General features: G+C 32.3%; 3 protein-coding genes across 3 annotated transcripts; 1 reads left to right on the plus strand and 2 right to left on the minus strand.

The window, feature by feature from the left end:
* Positions 1 to 1,590: 1,590 nt before the first annotated feature.
* Positions 1,591 to 3,177, minus strand: LOTGIDRAFT_160498 (hypothetical protein; the record flags this gene model as incomplete). The annotated part of the gene is made up of 1 exon (XM_009055628.1): positions 1,591 to 3,177. The coding sequence occupies one exon, from the start codon at positions 3,175 to 3,177 to the stop codon at positions 1,591 to 1,593; it is 1,587 nt and encodes a 528-aa protein (XP_009053876.1).
* Positions 3,178 to 4,472: 1,295 nt separating this feature from the next.
* Positions 4,473 to 15,540, plus strand: LOTGIDRAFT_188648 (hypothetical protein). Its single transcript, XM_009055629.1, has 22 exons — positions 4,473 to 4,654; positions 5,081 to 5,207; positions 5,732 to 5,839; positions 6,047 to 6,231; positions 6,462 to 6,567; positions 6,961 to 7,085; positions 7,490 to 7,645; positions 8,037 to 8,175; positions 8,639 to 8,746; positions 9,155 to 9,220; positions 9,508 to 9,566; positions 9,795 to 9,904; positions 10,309 to 10,498; positions 10,902 to 11,054; positions 11,239 to 11,359; positions 11,697 to 11,815; positions 12,099 to 12,182; positions 12,375 to 12,485; positions 12,699 to 12,788; positions 13,196 to 13,279; positions 13,987 to 14,144; positions 14,423 to 15,540. The coding sequence occupies exons 1-22, from the start codon at positions 4,562 to 4,564 to the stop codon at positions 14,607 to 14,609; spliced, it is 2,679 nt and encodes an 892-aa protein (XP_009053877.1). The 5' UTR covers positions 4,473 to 4,561; the 3' UTR covers positions 14,610 to 15,540.
* Positions 15,541 to 15,786: 246 nt separating this feature from the next.
* On the minus strand, positions 15,787 to 19,648 carry LOTGIDRAFT_232054 (hypothetical protein). Its single transcript, XM_009055630.1, has 4 exons — positions 19,563 to 19,648; positions 17,328 to 17,472; positions 16,665 to 16,810; positions 15,787 to 16,215 (listed from the first exon to the last, which is right to left on the minus strand). The coding sequence occupies exons 1-4, from the start codon at positions 19,612 to 19,614 to the stop codon at positions 16,133 to 16,135; spliced, it is 426 nt and encodes a 141-aa protein (XP_009053878.1). The 5' UTR covers positions 19,615 to 19,648; the 3' UTR covers positions 15,787 to 16,132.
* Positions 19,649 to 19,834: the final 186 nt, after the last annotated feature.

The following is a 19,834-nucleotide window of genomic DNA, read 5'->3' on the forward strand; positions in this document are numbered from 1 at the left end:
CTTCTTTTACCCATGAACAGCGCAACCCTGAATTTCACCGAGAACACTGTTTTGAGAGGTGACAAATATATGTTTATAAATCAACTTTATAAACGTCTCAAAGAAAATAAATCGTCAGTTAGATACTCGATGAATGGAAGTCAAAAACTGAATGTGATCAAACCACAAAAGAATAACGAGAAATCTGTTTCTAGAGCACAACTGATAGACTTTTCTGAAATCAAACACATTTTGTCGCTGAGAAGGGAGAAACTTGAGAAAGAGCGACTGGAAAATTTGAAGAAAAGTGACTTGATGACATTTACGGTTCCGTTTCGTAAAGCACGTAAAGTGAAGTTTTAATTGTTATTGTTTTATGGATTGTGAACATTACATTTTGATGTGCATTGACATTGCTTTCTGGAATCCTTTTACAGCTAAAATTTTCCATTGAGATTTATCATAAATTTGTCATAAACTCTGAATATGAAAATATTTGTGTGAAACTGGAACTACTCTTTAAAGAGTAGCATATGCGACAGAAACTATTTATAAATGGTCACTGATACAATAAATATAATACTGAGAAACTATTTATAAATGGTCACTGATACAATAAATATAATACTGAGAAACTATTTATAAATGGTCACTGATACGATAAATATAATACTGACAAACTGTTTATAAATGGTCACTGATACAATAAATATAATACTGAGAAAGTATTTATAAATGGTCACTGATACAATAAATATAATACTGAGAAAGTATTTATAAATGGTCACTGATACAATAAATATAATACTGAGAAACTATTTGTAAATGATCATTGATACAATAAATATAATACTGAGAAACTATTTGTAAATGATCATTGATACAATAAATATAATACTGAGAAACTATTTATAAATGGTCACTGATACAATAAATATAATACTGAGAAACTATTTATAAATGGTCACTGATACAATAAATATAATACTGAGAAACTGTTTGTAAATGATCATTGATACAATAAATATAATACTGACAAACTGTTTATAAATGGTCACTGATACAATAAATATAATACTGAGAAAGTATTTATAAATGGTCACTGATACAATAAATATAATACTGAGAAACTATTTCAGGTGTTTCGAAAAGAGTAAGCATGGTCCTACTATGTAGGTCAAGATATATATGAATATATTTCAAGGTCATTGATAATACTACTAGGAATCTAGTAAAGGTCACTAATACCATCACTATAATACTGAAGTTACTCTAATAGGCTACTGAGGAACTATTTTTCATGGTTATATAAACACAATGTTGGTCACTATAATACTGAGAACTATTTGTTATGTTTATTTTAACACAATGTTGGTCACTATAATACTGAGAACTATTTGTTATGTTTATTTTAACACAATATTGGTCACTATAATACTTGGAGCTAGTTGTCATGGTTATCTAAACACAATATTGGTCACTATATTACTAAGAGCTATTTTTCATGGCTATCGACACACAATGTTGGTCAACATCTGCAGGCTTACAAACCGTCTCCCAAAATGTTGCATAATAAGCGGTCGATTTTATAAGCTGGAGACCAAGCGGCATTTAAATTATTTGTATTAACCTTTCTTCCGTCAATCGCAAGATTTTCTTTTTTTTACCCATAAAGTGTGTCGTTCCAAAAGTCTTTTTAGCGTCCACACTTGCTAGCATGAACACAGGAGCTCCACTGCATCCAGGACATGTTGGACACGAATAGAACCTACATGGAACATAACGGAATTCTTCTCCGACATCATGAATTATTTCTGTTTTATAAGCTAAATGATGTCCGAAAGATACAGTTTTTATTTTACCATGGGGATGTCCTATAACACAGAAATCTTCAGTGTTAGATCTATCTGCTGCTAGTTGTCTTACAGAATGCAAAAATAAGTCCATTTCATTAGTTCTTGGTTTTAGTTCAAAGAAGTATATTCTTTCCAGGCTTGGGTCTAAATCATTTCCTTCCAAAAAGAAATCCCGATAATCTTTGTTTTCAAAATAAACACCTATACCATGACTGATGAAATTATCGGGGAAACGAAGTTTCATTTGCTTTGATTCTTTAATCGTTGTTGATTCATTGAGTTTAATGCAATACGTATTCTCTATGCAGACATATGTCCCCGAAAAATCTTTATCTAGCATCTCTATCTCTAACGTATCGTTAGACTGTGTCAGAGATTTAATGTTATTAGGAATGGGATCAAACAGAAGATAATGACTGCTCGGATAACTACGAGTATCATCGGGAAATATCAATTTAATATCCTGAATCTTTGGACTATTGATATTGATATTAATACCATAGTGTAACGTATCATTTTTATCCTCATAGCTGCAAATACAGGTTGTATTTTTACTACCGTTATTATACAATATTTCAACAGTTGGGAATAAATTACCAAAATTTACTATATCCATCTCTTCAAGAAACTTGGGAATAGTTTTCAATGAAAACAATGTTACATCTCTGAACGGACATGTCCATTGCAAATCCTCGCCTCGGCAAACTATCGCATTTCCATCACTTTCGTCAAAATTGAAATATACAGTGCAATTGCGTATGTCATCATCTGTTCTTACTACGTGGTTATTTGTTTTAATTGTATACTGATCTTTATATTTACCAGCAAAACCTGTTCCACATCTATGTTTGAAAACTTCTAAAGTCGCTGATTTACTTGTACACTTTTCAAATTCACCAAAATCCAGCGTTGGGTGAAAAGTAAACAACACCGTGTCCTCGTATGTGCGGTACACTTTTTCACCACGACAGATCTTCATATGGTCGCATAGTTGGAATTTAAACGTGCAGTTTTTAATGTCCTCATCGGTTTTAATAAGTTTTTTATCTGCCACGACGCAAATATGATTGTCTTTCTTCACTAATGTCCCTTTTCCTTCTTCAAATCGTTTAACTTCCAGTTTTACAACTCTTCTACCCATACGCCGTAATTTATCCAATTTTTCTTCAGTTCTGTTGTTTTCAGGTAAATGAGATAGTTTTAAATCTTTGAAAGGAACCATATTTTCGTGTCCCGGATTTTTATCACAAGTTTCTTCCTTAAGAGGACTGTCATTTGTACGAATTGCCTTCCCTTCTGCAATCTCTACTGTCCAGTTGAGTGATGATAAAGATTCAACCATTTTGGTTTATTTAACATCCTTGTTGAGTGTATGGTGATATAACACATAAAATTCCTCTATTTACGACTACAATATGTCAATTATCATGGCATATATTCAAAATAAAATCCTTATATTTTAGCACTACGAAGATGAACACCTTCCAACGTATATCTCGTACAGTTAAATGCATTTTCCGCATAAATTTAATTTATTATAATTTATAATTTAATGATTAATTTTAAATAAGCATGATGTATTTCTATAGAAATGTGACTCCCTATCGTTAAAACAAAATAATAAATCAGTCATGCATAATATATATATCTTTAAAGGGGCGTAGGGCCTACTCGGAAAATGAATTGAAAAGGTCAAATTTGTTCACTTTTTTAGAGAATAGGATGTTTTATTCTTGAGTTGATCCCAATTTAGCAGCCTTTACTATCATAAAATATTATATAAGGATGCATGACTGTTTAAAAAGAAACGACCCCATCAGCCATTAAATGCTCTCAATAGTTTGTGCATCATGTCCAAACCACTCCCCTATTCTTTATTCTTAATAATCCATATCAAAACCCGTATTCGGGACACGATGTAGTTTGTATTATATTATGTCAATCCGATTCAAAGCTCAATTATTAAAATGTAGATTATCTCTTTGAATTAGAGTTCATTAAGACTTCAAAGAATTATTAACTTAATCTGTTTATAACAAATTGGTGATATTTGATAGTCCCATGTTTTTTTTATTGTATTGCATGTAAATATTTATACAGGATGTACGCATTGATTAATTTCCGTAAAGCTGAATATGTCTCGGTCATGAATGGTAGATTTCGTTTTTTTCTTCTTGCACGAAACTCTTTACTCCCGACATTTCACACCCCCCTCGGAACTGAAAAAACGAAAAATTTACTCTACTCCTTCACTGCCAAAATCGCGTTAAATGCATTCTCCACTTTCCTAGATTAGAACATTTTCCCTGCAACTTGTACCCTCTAAAATCCATAAAGGGTGGCCGAGGTTTACGCAATTTTTGTTAACGCAAAGTCTTACTAAGACTATCAGTGCTATTAGACTATCAGATGCTATTTCAATTCACGTGAAAATAATTTGAAAAATGCTATACTCATACTAATGTGATAAACGTAACCTCAAATTCTCAGAAAGAATCTGGATGGAATTAGGCTCTCATCATTTTGGTTCATTTGTACTAGGAGACTATCTGGGACGATTTGCCTCGACTACGATTTGACTTGTAACTCTTCAGTGAAAGAAATCAACGCAAGTGGTACGCAGATGTACAAGCATGGCGGAAAATCTGGAAAATCCAAAATCAGATACTTCAAAGTCAGAAGAAATCGACGTGAATGTGGATCAGGGTGACAATAATGATGACAATATGGAATCAGAAGACTTTTCTGATTCCAACAGTAGTGATGACGACGGTGAAAACGATTTGGCTTTAGAGTTAATTGCTCAGTTACGCGAAAAGGTGACACGATTTCTTTCAATCATCATGTTTGACACTTCATCAATCGACATTATTATTGCTTTTTAAGTACGGTGAAGTTGAACATATATAAGTACCTCTCTGCAAAGTTTCAAATCGATAGCCTTACGGGCAGGGGAAGGGGGCGAAACAGCAACAGTGCCGTGTCGGTGGCGGCTGCATAATTTTGGATTGGGAGTACCCCAGGGCTAAGGCTTAGTCAGAAACATCAGACTATATTCCAGCTATTCTAGCTTTATGATAGCTACTTGGACACTTGTCGGCTGGGGTAGAGGCAGAAAAAGTACAGTAAAATTTTGAAAATAAAGAGCTTTAATCTTGGAATGGATAATTTTCAACAACCCTCTTTCTCTGACCTCAGTCCCTGTTTTAAAATTTTGATGTTTATTGAATGTTGATTTATTGTAGATAAATGAAAATCCATACCTGTATGATAACCACACAGAGATAATAAAACTATTAAAATCCAGTGGAGAATTAGAAAAGTTGAGAGAAGCTAGGGAAAATATGAGTAAATATTTTCCATTGACAGCAGGTAGGCCTACACCTAATAATGATATCTGTTTTATAGATGGGAGAATTAAACTCTTCATACACCAGTTGATGGAAAAGCTTCAAAATGAAAATGCAATATAATAAATTGACATAACATATTTTAATTTTTTTAAAGGGATGCATGTAGCTAGCAGATATTTTGAACTTGAATTATGTTATATAAGGCCATACAAAATCAATAGTCTGTTTTACAGGCCTTTTTTTCAAAAATCGGGGTGAAGGGGCGAATTTATTATTTACTAAGCGCTTTTTTAGATTTTCAACTGAGATAAATCAGAGCGAGCGAAAGCATTTATTATTTTTTTCCGCAAATTTAGCGTACATTTAATATTAAGGCAACAATCAGGCATTTTTGGGCCTGTAAAACAGACTATGTATTTTGTATGGCCTAATGTAAGTTCAGTCACAATGACAAGATAATAAATATGTAACTATACTTGTGCTGAAGTTAGCCGTGCTACTTGTAGTGGGAAGAAATGTCTATTTATTATTTTTTTTTCTTAGAACTTTGGTTAGATTGGATTAAAGATGAAATAAGAATGATAGAGGATGATTTCAAGGATAGAGACAACATATATCAGTTATTTTCTAGAGCTGTACAAGATTATCAATGTATGTATTAAGATAAGAATGAGAAAGAACTCAATGCTTCTTCAGTAATCTTGCTAATTCTTGCCTTGTCTCTGATCTGATAGTTTTAGTAGGGTCAACAATACTTTTAATAAATATAGATATTCAATCTTGTTTTCAGGAGTTGAAATAGCCAGAAAATCATTCAGGTCGACTATGGCTATTCCATTATTTAATTTTCCATTTCAGCTGTGCCTCTGTGGTTAGAATATGTTCAGTTTGCTATAGGTGGTATGAAAGATGATGGAGGTATTAGTAAAATGAGGAAGATATTTGAAGAAGCTATAACTGTTGTTGGTCTACATGTTACTCAAGGTTCAATGGTATGGGATGCTTATAGAGAAACAGAAAATGCCGTATTGGCTGGATTGTTGGTAAGTCTTTCAGTTAATGCGATTAAAGCAAATAAAAACTTGTTAACTTCAATTTACAGATTCCAATGAGATTAAAATGAAGTTTTAGGTGAAACTCTCTATGTACCTTCCCTGATCTGACAAATTTCCTTTGAAATTTCTCAAACAATCAAATGCTCTGTTCAAGAAGGATTTGCTGACATGTGAGTAATTCTGGATTCATCTGTAAAAAACATTGATTTCAATTATAGCCAGCACCAGGCAGTATACCAACACCTGAACAAGAAGAATCTTTTAATGTACAGAACCAAAGAGTTTCAAGTTTGTTTAAAAGACAACTAGCAGTACCATTATTAGGTAAGAATGTACAGTATATAGATCAGATGAGTTTAGTTTCCACAACCATTAGTTCTACCTCAAAGCAAGGGAGGTGGTTATCATCAATTAATCGCATCTGGGTTTCAGAAACGGAACTGTTAAGCTAAGCTAAGCAGTGATCCTGTTTACAGCTAACAGTTGAAATGTGAGCCTTAGAATCCATTTGTATTCATAATTATTCACTTTTGAAGTTACATTGAGGACTCATCTTTTCTTGAGACTTCACCATGTAGAAGAGCAGTAAAGATAGGAATAGAAAGTGAAATTTCTAGTTTGAGATATTTTGTGCCATTCTGGTACTTTTGAAGACCATATGCATGTACTCAAGGCCCAAATCATTTTCCAATTTTCATTATTTATTGTATGTTATAGATATGGAACAAACTTACAGTGAATATAAAGACTGGAATGGTGGAGATTTAGATATTTATACAGAAGAAAGTTATCAAAAATCATTAGCTCATCTCGAAAAATTAAAACCTTTTGAAGATTCTTTGGTAAGATTTGAAAAATAGAAATGCCAAAGACACTAGCTTTTAAGATGCTAAAGTTGACAAACCCAATTGCAAAGTTTTAGATGCCCCAAATGAAATAGATATGTTGAATAAACACTAAAAGCTATAAGGACTCTGCAAAAGTGATAGTGGAGTTCACCAATCCGTTTGCCTAGTGGTATCAGGTTTTCCAGATACTCCACCTTACCACCAACCATAATATCTAATGCAATGGAACTCAATAATATGGAATTTTTGGGGAAATAGACTCATAAAATTGCATTTCAGTTGGAAAATTTTTTTTCCGGTCCAAAGTTATAGAAGTTTACTTAAATTATAATGCAAATTTGGGATAACAATTAAAAGAATGTTATGTGCCTAGTTTTTATATAAATCATATTTTGTAGGTGACAGCAGAATCACCCTATTGGGAAGAATATCAGACCTATATTAATTTTGAATTAAAAGGAGATGATCCATCTAGAATACAGTGTATATTTGAGAGATCTATCACAGAAAACTGTTTAAATCCTGAGGCTTGGTTAAAATATACTAAATATTTAGTAAGTTATCTTGATATAAATGATGATTTTGTTTAATTAGTTAATTTCATAATATTTGATGACTCCAAAGAGAAACCTGAAAGAACTTAAAAAAAGGGAAGTTCAGAAGTTTTCCATTAGGCTTTAGTACATTATTTTGGCCTCTGTAAGTTAAAATGTGATCACCAAGAATGCTATTTGGACTTGTCAGAATCAAATCTCTTTTGTAGAAACTCATAGACACTTGCATTTCCCCAAAATGTCAAAATCACAAAATGAGAAAAAGCAACTTTAATAGTACCTTGATGTGAAAGACATCGGATTTTTACATTGAGTCAGCAATTTTGAAACAATTTTTACCTCAAAAAGGTAACCATGGCAACATTCTATCTTGTCATTGTGTAAATTGTAGGACAGTAAACTAAAGATTAAGTCAGTTATATTACCAGTATATGAACGAGCTGTCAGAAATTGTCCTTGGTCTTGTTTGTTATGGCAGAGATATTTATTGGCTTTAGAAAGACATAATGAAAGTGGTAACAAACTGAAAGGTATTGTAACTAGGTAGAAATTTCTACCTTTCCAATGTCTGAATTGGTATTAGAGCACTAACATAGAGCATCATGGAAATTATCTGCCCCATGAAAAAGAAATTAAAATTGGTGTGTGACTTCTCCCTTTGTTTTCTTTTTTATATGCCCATATGAAAACTGGAGCATATATTGACATCAACCATGTGGGTTGGTCTGTCAATCCGTCCAGATTTGCTCGTAAACACTCTAAAGGCTACAACTCTTGGCAGATTTTGGAAAAAAAATTCAAAATTTTTTAGTATGAGTTATTGCCCTTGTTCTAGAAAACACCTTCAATTTTAAAATCTTAAACACTCCATAACTCTCATTTCTTAAGATTCAAACAAAACTGAGTGAAATTGTTTATTATCAAACAAGGATGAACCCTATTGAAATTCAAAAAAATTGAATATAAGCCATAACTCCATTGTTGTTATTTCAGATGTAACAGCCAAAGCTTTAACTAGTGGTTTTACTTTAGCTAGTGAATACAGTACGATATGGTCAACATATATAGATTATCTGAGACGACAGATCAACTGGTCAGAAGGTACTTATCATATCTTAACAGTCACGTAACAGACAAAAACAAAAAACGTGTGTCTTCATGAGCTAAAGGATAAATAGATGATTGATTAGGATTTTGTTCTATGTGCAGTTTTGAAGTTTTGTATTATTTTAACTTACAAAAATTTAATATTTTCACTGTGAAAATAGTTCTATATACTTCAATTGTAGAGCGATATAGAAATATAAAATCAGAAACTGAAACATGTCCATATTTTAAATTATATTATTATTTTGTTATACGATGTTTCAATGTTTGTAAAATTTCTTCTGGTTCTGCACACAAAAATGAAACTGGAAGATAAATTTCTTTCATATAAAGACACATATGAAAGTTATAAGTTGTCAATACATAGAAAGCTTGACATGACAGAGAACTCATATGTTTCAGATCATACAGAACAGTTGGAATTATTTAGGGAGACTATTGAGAAGGCTTTAGAAAATTTAACAGAATGTAAGTTATTTCTATTTGTTCTAAATAATCTGCCATTCTGTCATGACTTGTTCTATTATAAATTTTGAAAAGAATTCGCCATTATTATCATAATTTATTTAGATTAAATGCAATGAATAAATATCAGTAGCTAAATCAATTGTTGGTCCATTTTGAGGAAGACCTTATTCTACAAGCTCTCTGAGAACAACATAGAAGTAAGACAATTGTTGCTGTAATGGCATTGCCTGTTCATTAGTCTATAAGGTGGGAATCAGTAGGTTGTAAAACTGTAATCATTGTTGTAGATTTTGGTAATGATGGAGATGAAAATGGTATGATGAGACAGTACTGGGCTGTTATAGAGGTAGGTTATTAGTTTAATACTGACGGTACATAGATACTGAGTCAATTGAATGTATGTTCTAATCTCAGCAGAAGTAAATTTTTCCTCAATTTTTCAGTCCAACCGACTGTTAATGGGTACAGATAGTCTGGCATCATTTGGTAGAACAGATTCAGTAGAACAGTTCAAATAAACTAGGTGTATGTGGAAAGCTTTCAAATCATATTGTTAGATGAATTTTCATTTTAGGGTAAAATGTGTAAGAATATGACGAGAGCTAGAGAAATATGGAATGAAATAATGGGATTAGGATATGGTAATCAAGCTAATATGTGGTTAGAATATTACAAGCTAGAAAGGTAAATGAATTGTTCCCAATTTTATAGAGGTAAGGAAAGGGTGCGCAAATCACAAATGATACAATTAATATTGATAGTAATTAACTTTTTATTGTGCATAGGTCAGATTGGAATCCATTACACCACTTGGTTCTGTGTAATATTCAGCTCAAAGAGCCAAACATGGATAAAATGTATTCAGGATAAAAAATGTCATGCCCATGGTAATAGTTGAATGCCGTATGCCCTATATAAGTGTAGGAAGGTCTTACAAAAGGCACAAGACAACACCTAGCTTAAGTATTGACTTAAAAAAGAGTAATAGAGAATCAGGCAAACTCATCTCTGTTCTCACAAATTTGCCTTATTGATGTCTTTGACCAAATGAGATGAAGAAAAGTAAAAAGTCATTCATATCTTTTCAGGGCTTATGGTGATAATAAACATTGTCGTAAATTATTACAGAAGGCTTTAAACTCTGTCACAGACTGGCCTGAATCTATCACACAGGCATACATAAACTTTGAAAGAGAAGAAGGTACTCTAGAAGATTATGATGTAGCTGTAGGTCGGTGTGAGGCACAACTTGACAGACTTACAGATAGAAAAGCCAAGGTAATTTCTCAATATGAAAATATTGATGAAACAAGCTTTTTATGTTATTTCATGTGTTTAGGTTCTTGTTGAATTCCCACTGAACAGCTTTTAGATATATCACCGTTTACTAAGCTAATACCTCATTCGATACTTCTCGTGAATGCCGTGTTCACGGGGTCAATCTTGTCAATTTCTGTTTGGTATTGGGTTTCTCTTGAATTTACTTTGGAAAGTCGTGAAACAGGAGAACACAACTTATTCACGACTTTTACAACCTTCACCTTTATCCCGTGTAAAAATAGCAGAACTTCAAGTTTCAGATTTGCAAGAACACCATTTTCAATGAAGGTATCAAACGCAGCATTAAACATATTGAAATTGACCTGTGAGCTTGAAAGGTTCTATTTCTCTTTTTGTTCAGGCAGCTGAAAAAGAAGAAGTTGCAACTCAACAGAAGAAACAAGTGAGAAATGAAAAGAAAGCTCAGAAGAAATTTGAGAAAAAAACACCAAAGAAAGAGGTAATGACACCACCTGAAAAACCTGCTAAGAAATCACCTAACAATAAAAGAAAGGTAACTCTAATGTTCCAAAATATCAACAAACTAAATAATTAAATACTGGTAATTATCACTTTTCACAACTTAAAGCTGACATATTGTTCGTCTGCCATAAAATGATAATAAAACATAATCCGAAGTCTATTATCAGGGAATTTGGTAATGTTTTCATCATCTTAAGATTAATATTTTCTTTCAGCTTGAGGAACCAAATAGCACCACAAGTAGTATTTCAAAGCAGGACAAGGCTGATGATTTCCGTGTTCCCCCACCACCTGGATATAAAGGTGAACCCCCACCAAATAAAAAACAGAAAACAGGTAGATATAACTTACATTTCCAGATTGTTATTTTATGGCAATATTTTGGATGAGGGCTGTAGCTCATTGAGCTAAGAGTCTCTAAAAACTTATGGCAGATTGGAAAATCTTATTTTTATGTGATATGCAAATTATCCTGACTATGCCCCTGGACTCCAAATGGGTAGGGACAATCAGTAAAAAAAATTCTGGTCTGGACACAAACTTTGGCAAGGGACCATTTTGTAGACAGATTCCATATATACCAATTGGTATCCTAGTAAAATGTATATTCTTTTCTGTCGAAAGATGAAAAATTATCTAAATATGGCATGATTATGTTTATTATGTGTTATAGAAGAAGAAACAACAACTGAAGGTGTTAAACATGATCCTAGTAAAGATGATAGAACAGTATTTGTTAGTAATTTAAACTTTGATATCAATGAAGATGGAATTAAGGAAATATTTTGTAAGGTAAGATTCACTCAATTCACTGTGCTCATAACTCCTGTTCAGTATAGTCCTTTCAATATGTCTGATGTGCTTATAAAGCTCAATTTCAGCTGTCAATATCACTTTTCAGAATTAAAATCCAATGTCTTGTTCTCCAGCAATTCAACAAAAGTTACTATGGAAGTTTACACTGTCAGGTTATCAGTTTTTGTTGGATACATATGAGTATATGAAAAAACTTTTACATTCATTTTGATAGTGTGTCCTGTCTTGTTTTTGATAGTGTTTTACTATATATTTACAGTGTGGAGAGATCAGTGAAATTAGATTAGTTAAGAATTTTCATGGTAAATCTAAAGGCTATGCTTATGTTGAATTTATTGATGAAGTAAGTAATGAATTTTTCTATCTTGCTTGTGATGTATGGAATAACTCCATTGTCCTTGTTGTGCTATAGCCGACATAAATGAAAATGTAAAAGACGTATTTGCAAAAAGAATTGAGCTACTGCCATGTGCTGTATCTTTCATTGTAAGCTATCATGAAGATATATTTCAAGTTTATTAAATTTGATTTACAGTTACCAGTAACTAAAGCTTTAGAATTAGATAGACAACCAGTGCACAACAGACCAATGTATGTCTCTAGATGTGAAGATAGGGGTGGTGGTAAAAAGAAAGCAGAATTCAGGGTAAGCATTGCTCACTAAGCATTCTGGTAATCTGTTTATTGGAAATTGTTTACAGCTCTGTTGCTCTGAAGTATTTTTTAAGTGCTATCAGAAGAACAAGATTTAACTTCAAAACAATTGTATTATCTTATAATATTTATGAGAAGTGAAATTGTGAAAATGAAATCCACAAAAATTGAGCTGCAATGAATATTAATGATTTTTTTTCTTCAGTTTTCTACAGATTTGGAAAAGAATAAGTTATTTATAAAAAATTTACCCTTTACATGTACTAAAGATGCCTTAACAACCATATTTAGTCAGGTGAGTGAACCTTCTTATACATGTATGTTTTTGTTACTCAGAGAGCAGTGACTCAACTACCGTAGGGACTGGTTAAACCAAGTCCACAGGCCCTCATCCTTAAGGGGACCACACCCCCAGAAAAAATGCAGAAGTGCATATGTTAAAAAAAAAATTCATGGGCCCCAACTCAAGTTGAGCCACTGTCAGTAAGCTGAGTTCTAGTTTGCTAACCTTGTCAAAGCCTTGATGAAATGGTTCTTTATATTTGAAAGCAGCCTTCATTAATGCAGTTTGGAGAGTGAATGGCTGATGGAGCCACTAAATGTACACAAAGATCCCTTAATATATAATATAAAACAATCAGTAATGATTTCCAAGTAGAACAGTTATGTCTAATGTCTTTGTATTTTGATATTTTTGATCAGCATGGTAAATTAAAAGATGTAAGAATTATAACCTATAGAAGTGGACAACCAAAAGGTTTAGCTTATGTTGAATATGAGTCAGAGGTAAGTTATCATCTCGGGAAAATATCTTACAGATCAAAGAGACTAACTTTGAAGAAGTCATGAAAATTTCTGAGGCTGACCATAAAGTAGAGAATTATGAATAGATGAATAGGATAATGATTTGGTACATAAATTTACTAGCTATTAGTGCTGCCATGATATATCGGTGAATTGATGTATCACAATACGACATGCCATGATATGTGTATCATATCGCAACGGCGTGTATCAATACTTGGCGATACCTTTTATTCCATAAAAAAGTGCAGATTTTTTTAAGTTGTTTTATGACATAACAAATTTTTGAAATTGTTAGAAACTTTTTATAAGATAGTGGACGCTAACCACTTCTATCAACTATATTATCAAATATCACAGTTATAAAGTTATGAATTAATAATATATAGAAACTTTGAAGATAAAATGTTAATTTTCATCCCATTACCCCATATCGCATCATTGACCCTTGTATTGCGATATGTATTTTATTATGACATGATTGACGATGCCCAACACTACTAGTTATACTATACTACATACAGATTAGATATATTGTCCATGTTAAAATGATATTATTATAACATCCATTACAATTTCATCCATTTCACAATATTCATACTATAAAGCCTGCCTATCTAGACAATCCATAGCACACAAGGGTGAAGGTCAAACAAAAATTGTTGAAATTTTTATATCATGTATTCCAGGAAGATGCAAAGCAGGCTGTATTAAAAACAGATGGTTTACAGATAGGTGATCATCATATTGAAGTAGCTATTAGTAATCCACCAGCTCGTAAACAACCAGTTATTAAACGAGATGAATTCATACCTTCATTAGGGGGTGGAAAGAAAGAATCAGAAACGTGAGTCCCTATTTAACTAAAATAACATTATTATATATGAACTCTCTAGAATAGTTCCCTAGTTGAATAGCAAAGTCAAACAGTTGCATCAGGTGATCTTTTATACTAATTGTAGTCAATAGAAAATCCTATTTGAGGCCTGTTTCATATTTACCCACATTGATTGGCAACCCTGTGGACCAAGCAATCATTAGATGGATCTTGCCCAAATAATGGTACAGAATAAACAATTAGTTATAGAACTGCAAATCATCAATGCAATCTCATTATTCTTTCAGTCGTGGAAAAGCCAGAACACAAATTGCGTTATTACCTAGAGCAGTCCAAAAAGTACCAGTTCCGAAGAAGCCTACACGACCATCAGCATCAGCAACTGCATCAAAAAATGGAGGTTCTGGTGATTCATCTGCTCCACCAACAGCTATGTCCAATTCAGACTTTCGTAACATGTTATTGAAAAAGTAATTTAGTTTACTTGATCATTCGTTGGTAATATCATTGTTTTATTTATACGATGGTAACAAACTTGGAGGTTTATCCTTAATCTGAAACTAACTCTTATCTAGCCTTTGGTAAATGACTGTTATTGGGCTGGTTAAGAACTTAAGACATTGTTTTATGAAGATTCCCATGGTGCTATTGAATCTATTCCAAGCTAAAATTGATTTTAACGGATCTTCATACATGACATTTGTGCTGATGATAAAAATGGTACAGTAATACTGTAAGTTTATCTGCCTTGAACAAAAATTCTGAGACCAAAAGCAAAAGAGTTGTTAAATTTCATGACATTGGTCAAGTGTCTTGGTCTTGATATATTTTTCATTCTTGAGGACGCACATTCATTAATATTTTGTTTGTTTATTTGTTTGTTTATTTGTTTGTTTTGTTAAGAAGTATGGAAGATACTTTGTTGTATTTTTAAAGGATTGCAATTTGTAAGAAAGGAATAAAAAAAATTGATACAAATTGTACATATGAACTTTAGATCCCTTTGACAAGTACTTATGTCAATTCATAGCAGTAAAATCTTCAACCATAAAGGCTGTATTAGTCAGTGGACATCAGCTTTGTGTTGTGATGCATCATTTAATGGTATGGATGCGCCATATGGAAATAGTCTTCAGAAGTACGAAAATCGCATAATTCCTTCAAAAATATCTCAAACTATGAATTTCTTTTCCTATTTCTGATTTCTTTCAAACGCTAATAATTCTAGACACACATGGATGTGAAGTGAGCTGTTATAATAATGGTTATCTGCTTCTATATTCAATTAGCATCGAGTTATAAACAGTGGCGGAGATTTCCCGAATTTCTTACTTAGTTATGGCTATAACTCTTCATGTTATGTTATGTTAGAGCAATGTTTTATTTAAACGATTTTCGAAAAGCGGCATGGACTTATCAAATTTAGTAGTAGGAAAATTTTGAAGCTGTATCACCGAACAAATATCTACTGGCTTGCACGAGAGAGAAGTGACCACAGGATTGCCAAGAGGGGCACAAGGCAATTATGAACTTAACGATACGAAATCAGAAATTGTGTGATCAAAGGGTAGGTCAGTCCGAAACATACCTTCGGCCACTACATAGAAATGTACTCTATTAGGCAATAAAGGTAGAAATGTAAATGACATCTTGAAAGAAAATTTTTCGTTCAGGTGAACATTTTAATTCACATTTAGACCCCATCTTCACAATGTTCAAGGTATTACGAACTATGTCGTATACTTAACTACAATAGCCGTTGTTTTTGTATCAGGGAATGCAGCAATATGATTGGATTGTAGCTTACGCTACCGAATACAGCGCCCTCGACAAAAAGACTAATCATTATGGATTATTTATAGGCGTTCTGTCGAGGGCTCTGATTGGCCGTATTCACTAGCGTACCTTGCATTTGAAAACCTCCGTGATATTGGAAAGGTGGCTATTGTAGTCAAGGTATAAAACGAAGATGTGAAGATGAAGTAGACCCCTGTTTGTTATTTGGATGATTTATTACCACAAGGTGGTACTACGTCAGACTTCCAATCACAGTTGTTTAATTCAGAACTATAAACGGTTCCTGAAAAAGAAAATTATTACAGAAGATTCGATTGGTTCCATTGATTTCATAAACTCCCTATCTTTATCCAAGAATGATTGTGTATGTCAACATTTAGTCATATATTGTCGTAACAACCGATTGTCTCTATTTAAAGCGGTTGTTTGCTCTGCTTGGCACAATGGTCAGATAAGGAGTTGCTGAGATGTTACCCTCAAAGAGCCTCTGTAAAACTAATTGTTTGATGACGTCACTGATCGCAAACCATGCTTTATCACATAAGGCCCTTCGGGTTAAATGACGTCATCAAACAGTTAATTTTAATGCTATTGTAGGAACTACAAACGTCAGATTGAAAATTGGAATGGTGCAAATTGATGCTCTCAGTGTCCCCAATACACATACAAATTTTAGAAAACCCTTTTCAATGCCATTTAACAGTTGTAATGAATGTATCCGGAACACCTTACCTCCTGGGCAGAAGTTGTGGCCTAAATAATAGCCAGCATGACATGTGAAATATGAGGCGCAGTGCTGTTGCAAATCTGGATAACTACCATCTTTAAGGTTAGAGCAATTTTTTATTAATCCACATGGTTCTGGAACATTTTTTGGTCTGGAAATAAACAAGAACAAAACGATGTATTAGCAGAACGATGTCACATCAACTGTTAATAACAATGTGTTTCCTTTAAGTTGTGCTTTTGACAGCAAATTTTAGGGGGAGGGTCGCTAATTCATCTGAATATCTCTCTTCCCAGATAGCTGGAAATACGGGTTACGGGTCTCATATTTAAAAAAATCCCCAGGGGAGGGTCCCCGGAATCATTTGAATAAATAAGGCCTATTCATCACTTTAAAAATATTCATCAGACAATGTTGTACTGCACTTACTTAACCTTCGGTTCTGTGCCACTATGCAAAGCTCTCGATATAAGCAGTTCCAAAAGACCCGCCGCGAATGTCAAACGTCCGTCGCCGTCGAGGCTACCAGAGGGACACGCACAGCCATATTGTTAAAGTCTCTCTGTCGAGGACTCTGATTGGTTTAACTTCTAGGGCATAATCCCATTAAATCGATGCAAACTTCTGTGAAACAAAAAAAAGTACCAATCAATAGTAAAAATACTCACGCATCACAGATTTTCAGTTTTGAATTGAAAACTGTGTTACCAGGGCATTCGACTGTTTTAGATTTACCACTTATACATTGTACAAACACCTTACAGCCAACTTCAAAACTACCATCGGTTTTGTTGGTACAATCAAAACATAGAACTAAAATTTATATATTGATACAATCAAAAGATAAAACTGAAATTTAATTGGTACAGTCAAAAGATAAAAACTGAAATATATATTGATACAATCAAAAGATAAAACTGAAATTTAATTGGTAGAGTCAAAAGATAAAAACTGAAATATATATTGGTACAATCAAAAGATAAAACTGAAATATATATTGTTACAATCAAATGATAAAACTGAAATTTAATTGATACAATCAAAAGATAAAAACTGAAATATATAATGATACAATCAAAAGATAAAACTGAAATATTAATGATACAATCAAAAGATAAAACTGAAATTTAATTGATACAATCAAAAGATAAAACTGAAATATATATTGGTACAATCAAAAGATAAAAACTGAAATATATATTGGTACAATCAAAAGATAAAACTGAAATTTAATTGATACAATCAAAAGATAAAAACTGAAATATATATTGATACAATCAAAAGATAAAACTGAAATTTAATTGATACAATCAAAAGATAAAACTGAAATATATATTGGTACAATCAAAAGATAAAAACTGAAATATATATTGTTACAATCAAAAGATAAAACTGAAATATATATTGTTACAATCAAAAGATAAAACTGAAATTTAATTGATACAATCAAAAGATAAAACTGAAATTTAATTGATACAGTCAAAAGATAAAACTGAAATATATATTGGTACAATCAAAAGATAAAAACTGAAATATATATTGGTACAATCAAATGATAAAGCTGAACTTTAATTGGTAGAGTCAAAAGATAAAAACTGAAATATATATTGATACAATCACGGATAAAACTGAAATTTAATTGATACAATCAAAAGACAAAACTGAAATTTAATTGGTAGAGTCAAAAGATAAAAACTGAAATATATATTGGTAAAATCAAAAGATAAAAACTGAAATATATATTGGTACAATCAAATGATAAAACTGAAACTTAATTGGTACAGTCAAAAGATAAAAACTGAAATATATATTGATACAATCAAAAGATAAAACTGAAATTTATATTGATACAATCAAAAGATAAAACTGAACTTTAATTGGTAGAGTCAAAAGATAAAAACTGAAATATATATTGATACAATCAACAGATAAAACTGAAATTTAATTGATACAATCAAAAGACAAAACTGAAATTTAATTGGTAGAGTCAAAAGATAAAAACTGAAATATATATTGGTAAAATCAAAAGATAAAAACTGAAATATATATTGGTACAATCAAATGATAAAACTGAAACTTAATTGGTACAGTCAAAAGATAAAAACTGAAATATATATTGGTACAATCAAAGCATAAAACTGAAATATATATTGGTACAATCAGAGCATAAAACTGAAATTTATATTAATAATTCATAACATAGAACTTAAATTTGCATTATGTCATTCGTAACATTGAACTGAAATTAATATTAATTCATTCATAACATGAGAACTGAAAATTATCTATAGATATATATATCTACTGCAATGATTACAATCTATTTGAAAGAAGCGGCGAAGCATTAAATGAAACTTGAATGAATAGCGATTAAGTCATCGTATGGAACTGGAATGAATATATTGGTGAAAGCAGACGTACTGACTAAAACATGAACCGACCAGAAACGACCACCAGGAAACGACCAGAAACTAAATAAAACGTGAAACGAGCAAAAAAAAAACCACCAGGAAACGACGATATTGCGATAAATTTTAATAACGCTAAGCAGGCCAAACATGTAGCCTACTTCATTTTTCAAAAAAGTGCAGCTGGTCGTTCCTGGTCGGTTCATGCTTTAGTAAGTATTGAAGGCAGAAGTTTATTTCGAGGAAGTAATGGTATAAAACTGAAATGAAGTTAAGATTATATTGAAACTGTCTTCATATATAACTGAAATGTATATATATTCACTCGTACAATCATACCAGATGGTACTGAAATGACGTTATAATTTATTTAATCAAGGATAAACATGACCATTTTTGAAATTTTGAAGCATAATTCTGTTTTTCAGGACTACTTGTAATATATTTTCAGACTGTAGCATTATATACATATATACATATGGGCCTAGTTCTTACCTGCAATGAATTGCACAATTACAACAAAAACGAACAAGTCCTTGCCAGCCATGTTAAAACCGTCTGAAGATTAGGTTTAATCTATATCTAATCTAAATGTATTATAAATAGTCTTCAAACAGGAAGACAGTGCGCATGATAAGAAAATTATAAATGAATATTCTACCTATCTGTAGCTGATAAGCTGCACCCCTTACACTCTCAGGAAGTCTCATATCAGAAGACCCGGGATGTTTTTTTTTACCTTGGCTATACGTGTATTTGATCACCTG

The sequence above is a fragment of the Lottia gigantea genome (assembly GCF_000327385.1).
Source record: "Lottia gigantea unplaced genomic scaffold LOTGIsca_25, whole genome shotgun sequence".
In the NCBI taxonomy this organism is placed as follows: Eukaryota; Metazoa; Mollusca; class Gastropoda; family Lottiidae; genus Lottia; species Lottia gigantea.